General features: G+C 63.6%; 1 protein-coding gene and 1 long non-coding RNA gene across 2 annotated transcripts; both read right to left on the bottom strand.

Moving 5' to 3' along the window:
* Positions 1–69: 69 nt before the first annotated feature.
* CXXC1 (CXXC finger protein 1) lies at positions 70–10,769 on the bottom strand. Its single transcript, XM_051772028.1, has 15 exons — positions 10,526–10,769; positions 10,259–10,356; positions 9,696–9,796; positions 9,192–9,295; positions 8,734–8,889; positions 8,058–8,084; positions 7,326–7,472; positions 5,988–6,095; positions 5,593–5,777; positions 3,074–3,281; positions 2,464–2,574; positions 2,034–2,083; positions 1,802–1,898; positions 1,158–1,310; positions 70–280 (listed from the first exon to the last, which is right to left on the bottom strand). Exons 1-15 carry the CDS (start codon positions 10,655–10,657, stop codon positions 140–142), a joined length of 1,818 nt encoding a protein of 605 aa, XP_051627988.1. The 5' UTR covers positions 10,658–10,769; the 3' UTR covers positions 70–139.
* On the bottom strand, positions 3,287–5,577 carry LOC127463040 (uncharacterized). The gene is made up of 7 exons (XR_007900647.1): positions 5,509–5,577; positions 5,419–5,478; positions 5,179–5,358; positions 4,905–5,114; positions 4,726–4,775; positions 4,376–4,425; positions 3,287–4,305 (listed from the first exon to the last, which is right to left on the bottom strand). It is a non-coding gene; the product is annotated as an uncharacterized LOC127463040 (long non-coding RNA).
* Positions 10,770–10,784: the final 15 nt, after the last annotated feature.

Here is a 10,784-nt window from a genome sequence, read left to right as displayed (position 1 = left end):
CTAAGGGCTCCCCCACCCTATAGGGCCCCCAGCCCCATTAACACCCCCAGCCCCACAGACACCTCCAAACAGTTTTTACACCCGATTTATTGTGGGGGGGAGGGCCCAGGCCCGGGGGGTGGGGGCTGTGGGGGTCCCGTCAGCGCTCCGAGCGCAGGTCCGTGGTCAGCGGGTCGTGCTGGATCGTCTGGTGCAGCATCAGCGCCAGGAGCCCCGCCCGGTTCGTCATGGCCGCCCGGACATTGCGCTCCTGCTCGAACAGCTCGTCCAGCTTGTACCACTGCGGGGAAAGGGACACTGCCAGGGACAGGGGCAGGGACAGGGACAACTTGTACCACTGGGGGGGAAGAGGGGACACTGCCAGGGACAGCGACAGGGACAGCCTGTACCACTGGGGGGAAAGGGACATTGCCAGGGACAGGGGCAGGGACAGGGACAGCCTGTACCACTGGGGGGAAAGGGACATTGCCAGGGACAGGGGCAGGGACAGGGACAGCCTGTACCACTGGGGGGAAAGGGACATTGCCAGGGACAGGGGCAGCGACAGGGACAGCCTGTACCACTGGGGGGAAAGGGACATTGCCAGGGACAGGGGCAGGGACAGCCTGTACCACTGGGGGGGAAGAGGGGACACTGCCAGGGACAGCGACAGGGACAGCCTGTACCACTGGGGGGAAAGGGACATTGCCAGGGACAGGGGCAGGGACAGGGACAACTTGTACCACTGGGGGGAAAGGGACATTGCCAGGGACAGGGGCAGCGACAGGGACAGCCTGTACCACTGGGGGGAAAGGGACATTGCCAGGGACAGGGGCAGGGACAGGGACAGCCTGTACCACTGGGGGGAAAGGGACATTGCCAGGGACAGGGGCAGGGACAGCCTGTACCACTGGGGGGAAGAGGGGACACTGCCAGGGTCAGGGGCATGGACAGTTTGTACCACTGGGGACTGGAGACAGCACAGAGTCAGGGTCAGGGACAGAGGACAGTGTGGGGACAGTCTGGGGGACATGGGGACAGAACCAGTGACAAGGGGCCACACGTGGGAACGTGGTGACACAGGGACTGCCTTGGGGACACGAGCACATTGTGAAGGACATCAGTGTGGGATCCAGGGGACACCGTGGGGCCCCTCCTGCCCCCCGGGTGACACCCACCACGCGGACGCGCTCCAGGTCCACCTCGGCGCGGCGCAGCTTCTCCCAGCAGTAGTGACGGTGGCACTTGCGCTTGGGGACGCGGCAGAAATCGCCCGTCAGCTCGAACACGTCCCGGACCAGGGGACACCCACACACCTCATCTGCGGGCACCTGGGGGGCACAGGGACACAGGGGACACTGGGGACACTGGGGACACCCACACACCTCATCTGCGGGCACCTGGGGGGCACAGGGACACAGGGGACATTGGGGACACCCACACCTCTCATCCATGGGCACCTGGGGGGCACAGGGACATTGGGGACACCCACACCTCTCATCCATGGGCACCTGGGGGGCACAGGGACATTGGGGACACCCACACCTCTCATCCATGGGCACCTGGGGGGCACAGGGACATTGGGGACACTGGGGACACCCACACACCTCATCTGCGGGCACCTGGGGGGCAGTGGGGTCAATGAGGTGCTGGGGCTCCCAGGGGCACCCATAGATGTGCCCTATAGTACCCATGGGGGCATCTATGGGGGCATCCACGGGGGCAGCTGCCCCCCCCAACCCCTGTGCCCACCTCGGGGTCCCAGGAGTGCTCTGGGCACAACACCAGCCCCCCCTCAGCCCCCTTTGCCCCCCACACCCACCTTGGGGTCCCGGGAGTGCTCCGGGCACAGCACCTGCAGCCTCTTGCAGTAGGTTTTGCTCTGGGGGTTGTAAACGTCGCAGAACAGGCGGGTGGCCCTGGGGGGACACACGGGGTGAGAGGGGGGCACACGGGGTGTCTGGGCAACCCCCTCCAGGCAGCCATAACTGCCCTTCACCTGGCCAGGGGCCTGGAACCCCCCTCCCCTTCCTCCCCCTCCCCTCCCCACTCACCCCTCGATGCGGGTGGGGTACATGGACCCGAAGGACGTTTGGCTCTCGTACTGCAACAGAGTGGGGGGTCAGAGGGGTGCAGAGATGGGACCCCTGAGACCCCCTGGAGCCCTACGGACCCCCAGGGGAAACCCCAGCCCTTACAGGGACCCACAGCCCCTGGAGAACCCACCCAGAGCCCCCCCAAGCAGGGTCACTCTGGCCCCCCCAGCCTTCCTGGAGACCCTCCATGAGGTCCCCATGGCTCCCCAGCTGCCACAGACCCCCAAGCAGCCCCCCCAGGGGACACCATGACCCCTACAGACCCCCCGCAGATCCCATGGTTGATCCCACAGATCCCAGGAACCCCCAGGAGCCCAGAGGTTGCTGTGGCTCCTCCAGGCTCCCCCCAGAGCCCAGGGATGCCCCGGACCCCCAGAGCCCAGGATACCTTGGCGTAGCAGCGCTCCATGTGCCGCAGGGCCACCTTGGGGTTGATGGGGTGGCCGCAGGAGACACAGAAGATCTGCAGGTCCGTGTCCTCACTGTCCCCCTCTGTGCTCTGGGGGGACACGGGGGGCTCAGAGGGCATCCACAGGGATCGGGGGGACACCCAGGGTTAAGGGGCTCAAGGACCACCAGGGGTTAACGGGTTTGGGGGTGACCCAGGTGTCCATGGGGAACCTGAGGGGGGATCAGGGAGGAGCCAGGATGGGGGGTTAAAGGGTTTGGGGGGGGTCTCCAAGCCTCCAGGAGGTGTGTGTTGGTGTTCATGGGTCCCTGGGGAGGTTTGGGGGTCTCTGGGTGCCCCCACCTCTTCATCCTTGCAGGGGCAGGTGCCCCTTGAGCTCATGAAGGGGTTTGGGGATCCTGGGGGGTTTTGGGGTTCAGGGGGACTTTGGGGGTCGTCCCCCCCGTCCTCGTGGGGTGGGTGCCCCTCGGCGCGGGCGATGAGCCCCTCGAGCTCGTGGGAGGGGTTTGGGGGTCCCAGGGGGTTTTGGGATTCATGGGGGACTTGGGGGATCCCAGGGGGGTCCTGGGGGGCTTTGGGGGGTCCCCACCTCCTCGTCCTCGCGGGGCGGGTGCCCCTTGGCGCGGGCGATGAGCCCCTCGAGCTCGTGGAAGCGCCGCTCCATCTCCTGCAGCCGCAGCCGCGCCTGGTGCTGCTCCCGCCGGATCCGCTCCAGGAGCCGCTTCCCGTGTTCCTCGGCCACGCACGGGCTCTGCTGCCACTGCTGGATCCGCTGCGGCAGGATCTCGTAGATCCGGCTGGAATTGGGGGGGTTGGGGTTAACGGGCACCCCACAACCCCCGGGATCTCTGGGACCCACTGCTGGACCCGCTCTGGCAGGATCTCGTAGATCCGGCTGGGAAGGGGTGGGATGGGGTTAAAGGGCACCCCAGAACCCCCAGGATCTCTGGGACCCACTGCTGGACCCGCTGCGGCAGGATCTCGTAGATCCGGCTGGGAATGGGGCGGGATGGGGTTAACGGGCACCCCAGAACCCCCGGGATCTCTGGGATCCACTGCTGGATCCACTGCGGCAGGATCTCGTAGATCCGGCTGGGAAGGGGTGGGATGGGGTTAACGGGCACTCCGGGATGGAGTGTGGGATCCACCCCGGGAATGGGTGTGGGATCCACCCCGGGAATGGGTGTGGGATCCATCCCAGGATCCCGGGGCTGGGATCTCTCCGGGCCAGCTGGGACCTGGGGAGGAAGCACGAGAGGGGGGGAACTGGCCCCCTGGATCCAGAGGGGCTCTGTTCTGGCCTGGCCTGGTCTGTACTGGTTTGTATCAGCCCATACAGCTTGTTACTGGTCTGTACTACTTTAGACTGGTCTATACAGGTCACTACCGGTCCACGCCGGTTTATACTGGTCTGTAATCACCTGCAGCAATCTGTACTGGTCTGTACTGGTCTGTACCAGTTTCTGTCAATCTACACAGGTCGTTGCTTGTTGGTACGAGTTTATACGGGTCTATACATGTCATTACTGGTCTGTACCTCCCAGTACCCATCTGTACTGGTTTGTACTGGTCTGCACCTACCTGTACTGGTTTGTACTGGTCTGCACCTATCTGTACTGGTTTGTACTGCTCTGTACCCACCCATCTGTACTGGTTTGTACTGCTCTGTACCTACCTGTACTGGTTTGTACTGGTCTGCACCTACCTGTACTGGTTTGTACTGGTCTGCACCTACCTGTACTGGTTTGTACTGGTCTGCACCTATCTGTACTGGTTTGTACTGCTCTGCACCTATCTGTACTGGTTTGTACTGCTCTGTACCTACCTGTACTGGTTTGTACTGGTCTGCACCTACCTGTACTGGTTTGTACTGGTCAACACCTATCTGTACTGGTTTGTACTGCTCTGCACCTATCTGTACTGGTTTGTACTGGTCTGTACCTATCTGTACTGGTTTGTACTGGTCTGTACCCATCTGTACTGGTTTGTACTGGTGTGTACCCATCTATACTGGTTTGTACCCATCTGTACTGGTTTGTACTGGTCTGTACCTATCTGTACTGGTTTGTACTGGTCTGTACCTACCTGTACTGGTTTGTACTGCTCTGTACCTATCTGTACTGGTTTGTACTGGTCTGCACCTATCTGTACTGGTTTGTACTGGTCTGCACCTATCTGTACTGGTTTGTACTGGTCTGCACCTATCTGTACTGGTTTGTACTGGTCAACACCTATCTGTACTGGTTTGTACTGGTCTGTACCTATCTGTACTGGTTTGTACTGGTCTGTACCTATCTGTACTGGTTTGTACTGGTGTGTACCCATCTGTACTGGTTTGTACTGGTGTGTACCCATCTATACTGGTTGTACCCATCTGTACTGGTTTGTACTGGTCTGTACCAGTTTGTATTGATCTGTACCTATCTGTACTGGTTTGTACTGGTCTGTACCTATCTGTACTGGTTTGTATTAATCTGCACCTATTTGTACTGGTTTGTACTGGTGTGTACCCATCTGTACTGGTTTGTACTGGTCAACACCTATCTGTACTGGTTTGTACTGGTCTGCACCTATCTGTACTGGTTTGTACTGGTGTGTACCTATCTGTACTGGTTTGTACTGGTCTGTACCTACCTGTACTGGTTTGTACTGCTCTGTACCCACCCATCTGTACTGGTTTGTACTGCTCTGTACCTATCTGTACTGGTTTGTACTGGTCTGTACCTATCTGTACTGGTTTGTACTGGTCTGTACCCACCTGTACTGGTTTGTACTGGTCTGTACCTATCTGTACTGGTTTGTACTGGTCTGTACCTATCTGTACTGGTTTGTACTGGTCTGTACCTATCAGTACTGGTTTGTACTGGTCTGCACCTATCTGTACTGGTTTTTACTGGTCTGTACCTATCAGTACTGGTTTGTACTGCTCTGTACCTATCTGTACTGGTTTGTACTGCTCTGTACCTATCTGTACTGGTTTGTACTGGTCTGTACCTACCTGTACTGGTTTGTACTGGTCTGTACCCATCTGTACTGGTTTGTACTGGTCTGTACCTACCTGTACTGGCCTATACCAGTCTGTACTGGTCCGTACTAGCAGGTACTCACTTGGCAGCCAGTTTGATGCCGCAGGCCTCGCTGCAGTACTTGGAGGGGGGGCGGGCAGGGCGGGTGCAGCCGGGCCCCAGGCACTGGCCCAGCCCCGCGGGGTCCCGGGCGTCGGCGCGTTCGGGGTGTCCCCGGCGCTCCCGGTGCCGGGCCCGCTGCCGGTGCCGCTTGTACCGCTCCTCCTTCTGCACCAGTGACCACCAGTTAGCACCAGCAACCACCAGTCACAGCCCAGCGACCACCCACAGCCCTCCTGGAGGCTCCTGGGGCCCCTTCCAGTAGCCTCCCAGTAAGCCTTAAGGACCCCCCCGCACCTCCCAGGAGCCCTCCCAGTGCCCACCGGCCTCTCTCCAGAGCCCTCCCAGTTGCCCCCAGTGCCCCCCCCCCCCCCCCACCTTCTTGTCCGACTTCTTCTCGCGGCGCTTGACGTGTTTGACCTTCACGGCGCGTTTGCGCAGGACGGGGTCGAGGAACGGGGCGTCCTCGGCGTCGCTGAGCCAGGGCTGTGCGGGACCGGGGACACTTCGGGGCGGGACCGGGGACACGGAGGGGCACGGGGGGGACGCGCCAGGACGCGCCAGGACGTGCCCCGACACGCCCTGACGCGCCTCAGAGCACGGCCCGCGTGGGGACATGCAAGGACATGCAGGACACGCCCCAACGTGCCAGGACGTGCCCTGACACGGGGGCACAGCGACGCTCTGACAGGCCAGGACACGCCTGGTCACATCCAGAGCACGGCCCAGCACAGGGACACGTGGGGAGACACATCCCAACGTGCCCTGACACGGACTGAGAACGCAGCGGGTGCACCAACACATCCTGACATGCTCAGGGCACCCCTGACACCCAAAATCCCCCCCAGCACACAAAACCAGGCCTTGACGTGCAAAAACACCCCCTGACACACAAAACCAGGCCTTGACGTGCAAAAACACCCCCTGACACACAAAACCAGGCCTTGACACGCAAACCCTGCCTTAGACGTGCTCCCGTGGGCCTGAACACGCCAAAGCCCAGGCCAGGGTGTCCCAGCCCCCCGAGAACACCCCTACATGGGAACACACTTAACCCCCCCACCTGCCTAAACGTGTTTAAGCGTGGCTTGGGATGCTGAGAGACGCTTAACACACGCCCTGACATGCACAAACACACCTAAAGACTTCGGGGTGCCCGACCACACTCGTAACATGCTCTGACACGTTTAAACCGGGTTCAAACGTCTCTCACTCTGCCCCAACATGCTCCAACCTGCCCCGACACATAAAGCCCCCCACAACACCAACCCCCCCCCCCCCCAAACCCGCCTCAGTGGATGTTGGTGCTTGAGAACGGGGCCTCAACATGCTGAACATGCTGGGGAGGGGCTTGGGGTGCCCGGGAGGGCGGTTTGGGGTGCCTGGGGGACAGTTGTGGGTGCCTGGGGGGGGCAGTTTGGGGGTGCCCATGGGCAGTCCAGGGCACCCAGGGGGCAGTTTGGGGTGCCCAGGGGGTAGTTTGGGGTGCCATGGGGTTTCAGGGTGCCAGGGGCAGTCCAGGGCACCTGGGAGGTCAGTTTGGGGTGCCTGGGGAGCCAGTTTGGAGTGGCTGGGGGGCAGTTCAGGGTGCCCAGGGGTCAGTTTGGGGTGCCAGGGGCAGTTCAGGGTGCCCGGGGGTCAGTTTGGGGTGCCAGGGGCAGTTCAGGGTGCCCGGGGGTCAGTTCAGGGTGCCCGGGGGTCAGTTTGGGGGCTCACCAGGCCGTGCTCGTCGAAGGCGCCGGCGCAGAGCTCCTGGTAGAGCCGGGGGTCGAGGGGCAGCTCCTCGTCCGAGAGGCTCTCGGGGGGCCCCGGCCCCAGCTGCGCCTTCAGCAGCTCCAGGTCCCCCTCGCGCCCCCGCGCCAGCTGGGGGGGGGTCAGCACCGCCAGGGACCCCCAGGACCCCCCCCCGGCACCCCCGGGACCCCCCCATGGCACTCCCAGGACCCCCAAGGAGCCCCTTATCAGCTGGGGGGGTTCAGCACCACCAGGGACCCCCAGGACCCCCCATGGCACCCCCGGGACCCCTTATCAGCTGGGGGGGGGTTCAGCACCACCAGGGACCCCCCATGGCATCCCTGGGACCCCTTGATGGCACCTCCAGGACCCCCTTATCAGCTCGATGGGGGTCAGCACTGCCAGGGACCCCCAGGCCCCCTCAGAACCCTCCAAAGGCACAGCCTTATCAGCTGGGGGGGGTCAACACCACAACAGACCCCCCGGGACCCCCCCAGCACCCCCTCACACCAGCTGGGGGGGCTCAGCACCTATCCGGGCACCAGCACCCCCACCCCAGGGACCCCCCCCACACCACCCCCAGCCTGGGGACCCACGAGACCCCCCCCCCTCACCCCAGGGGGATCCCAGATTTTGGGGCAGCCCAACCCCCCATCCCCCAGCCCATCCCCCTCCCACCCAGCCCCCCCCAGCCCCAGGGCCCCAGTGACTCACCGAGGTGGGGAAGTACTTGTAGGACTCCTGTGGGGACACAGTGGGGACGCGTCAGGGACACGGGACAGGGTGGCAGAGGGACATGGAACACGTCAGGGACATGGGATAAGGTGACACAGGGACACGGGACATGTTGGGGACACGTCAGGGACATGGGACGAGGTGACATGGAGACATGGGAGCAGTGACGCGGGGACACGTCAGAGACAGTGACAGGGAACCACACCGGGGACATGCTGGGGACACACTGGAGCCACCCCAACCCCCTCCAACCCCCCCAGGACCCCCAAACCTCACAGACACTGAGCGCACACCAAACACACGCCAAGCACACACAGACAACACGGGAAGGACTCACCCCACGCCGAGGCCACGCTCAGCACACGTCACACACACACTGACCCCATAAAACACGTGACCACGCCAAGCACACACCGAGGTCACACCAACACCAGATCAGCACCAAACTAAAATCACACCGAGCACACACTTCGGCCATGCAACAAACACACCAAGCACACGCTAAGGACACGTCACACGCGTGCCCAGCACACGCTGGCCCCACCTGAAGCGCTCGCCCCACACCAAGCACCCGCTGGGCACACACTGAGAACACGCTGAGGACACACGAAGGACACGCCAAGCACACGCCAGGCCCACGCCAAGCCCCGCTCACCCGGGCCCGCAGCTGGCACTGCCGCAGGCGACACTTCTGGCGGATCTTGTTGGGGCCCCCGAACTTCTTCATGTCCCGGCAGAAATCGCACTGCCCGCAGTCCTCGGGGCGCCGGCAGGCCTCGCACTCCCCACACATGCGGGCTGAGCGCTTGATCTGGGGGGCAGGGGGGTCAGACACCCCAAATCACACCCAGGGACGCCCCCACCTCGCACTCCCCACACATGCGGGCCCAGCTCTTGATCTGGGGGGGTCACACACCCCAAAACCCACCCAGGCACCTGGAAGGGGCTCAGAGGTCCAGGGGGCACCCAAACATCCCCCAAACCACCACATAGAGGGAACCCCCAAATCCACACCTTAAGGGACTGGGGCAGTCCCGGCGCCTCCACACCACAAGGTCCCCCCCACCTTGGTGGCCTGGCCCCAGGGCCATCCCCAGGACCCCCCAAGCCCACCTTGGCCGCCCGGCCCTGCTCCAGCTCCTGCCCCTTGGCCCCCTCGTGCTCCTTCTCCCGCCACTTCTTGTGCCGGTACCGGATCTCCAGGGATGGGTCCTTCTCTGGAAAGAGGGGGGACAAAGGGGGGTCAGGGGGACCCTTCACTCACCCCCAGCTCCCCCTCTGCTGCCGTCACCCCTCACTGAGGGGCCCCGATGTCAGGGACCCCCATTTCCCCCTCCAAACCTAAGCCCAGACCCCGCCAACCAGGACCCTGAGATCAAGGACTCCCCAGAATGGACCTCAATAGCCGCCCCTCCCTCCAAAAGATATCCAGGTGTCCAGGACCCCCCAGTACCCCCCTCCGAGCCTCCCCCTTGACCCCCCAAATCAGCTTCTCAGCCCCTTCAAACTCCCCTCACCGCGGCACTGGCGGCAGTGCCAGCCCCAGATGCCCCCCCGGCCCCCTCACCGCGGCACTGGCGGCAGTGCCAGCCCCAGATGCCCCCCCGGCCCCCTCACCGCGGCACTGGCGGCAGTACCACTCCCGGATGGCCTTGGCCATGCGCTCGGTGATGTTGATACAGTCCCCATGGAACCACTCGTTGCAGTTGTCACATCCGCTGGGGGGGGGACACACCGAGACCCTCAGCTGGGGAACCTCCCAAAGGTCCCTCCACGCCCCCCCCCATTTCAAGGGTCCCTCCATCCCCTCCACCCCAAAGGAGCCCTCACTGCCCCCCCTTCAAGGGATCTGCCCAACAGACCCCCGGAGCCCCCCAACTCCCACCCTCAGAGGTACCTGCTCTCCCCCCCGGCCCTGAGCCCTCCCCCCTCCGGCCCCCCTGGGGTGCACAGCCCTACAGAGCCCCCCCAGCCCCCTCACAGGACCCCTCACTCCCCCTCCCATCGTGAAGCAGTCGGACCCCCATTTCCCCCTCGCATCACAAAGCAGTTGATGTTGGGATCCCCTCGTTCCTCCCCCACATCACGAAGCATTTGGGGATCCCTCGAGCCCCCCCATTCCCACACTCCCCCCTCACGTCACGAAGCAGTTATACCGGGCCCCCCCGTCCCCCCCTCACATCATAAAACAGTTGATGTCGGGCTTCCTGCACACGCAATAAACCGGCGCGTTCTCCTCCCCGCCCGGCGCCGCCTCCGCGTCCGAGAACTCGCTGTCCTGGGGGTGGGCAATGGCGGGGGCCGTCGGGTCACGGCCGGGTGTCACCGGGGCCCCCACAGACCCCTCCGGACCCCCAGCCCCCGCCACAGACCCTCGCCCAGCCCCCAACCCTCTCCAGCCTCCCCAAAGACCTTCCTAACCCCCCAAGGCCCCCCCGCCCCCCCACCATCGCCGCCGCCGCCAGCGCCACCGAGGGACCCTCCGGGCCAGGCCCCGCCGCCGCCGCCGGAAGCGAGGGGCGTGACCAACTTCCGCTTCCGATTGAGGGCGTGCCCACACCCAACATGGCGGCGGCCATGGCGGGCAATGGCGGCGGCCGTCGGGGGACGCCATGTTGGGGGAAGTGTTACCTGCGGGCCCCCCCCCGCGGGACCCCAAAGAGACACGTGAGAGGCGGCAGTGATGCGGGGGTCGTTTATTGGGGG

The sequence above is a fragment of the Manacus candei genome, unplaced genomic scaffold (genome assembly GCF_025592945.1).
Source record: "Manacus candei isolate 608988 ecotype Guabito, Panama unplaced genomic scaffold, ASM2559294v1 h1tg000149l, whole genome shotgun sequence".
NCBI lineage: Eukaryota > Metazoa > Chordata > Aves > Passeriformes > Pipridae > Manacus > Manacus candei.
The sequence above is the reverse complement of the archived record's forward strand: the minus strand, read 5'-3'. Positions and strand labels throughout refer to the sequence as shown.

Excerpts from the sequence above, each read along its gene's own strand:
- CXXC1 (XM_051772028.1), bottom strand. The coding sequence starts at position 10,657 with ATGGCCGCCGCCATGTTGGGTGTGGGCACGCCCTCAATCGGAAGCGGA. Across the intron at positions 10,357-10,525 it reads CGCTGGCGGCGGCGGCGATG|GACAGCGAGTTCTCGGACGC; the intron begins GTGGGGGGGCGG and ends GCCCACCCCCAG. Across the intron at positions 2,084-2,463 it reads TGGAGCGCTGCTACGCCAAG|TACGAGAGCCAAACGTCCTT; the intron begins GTATCCTGGGCT and ends ACTCTGTTGCAG.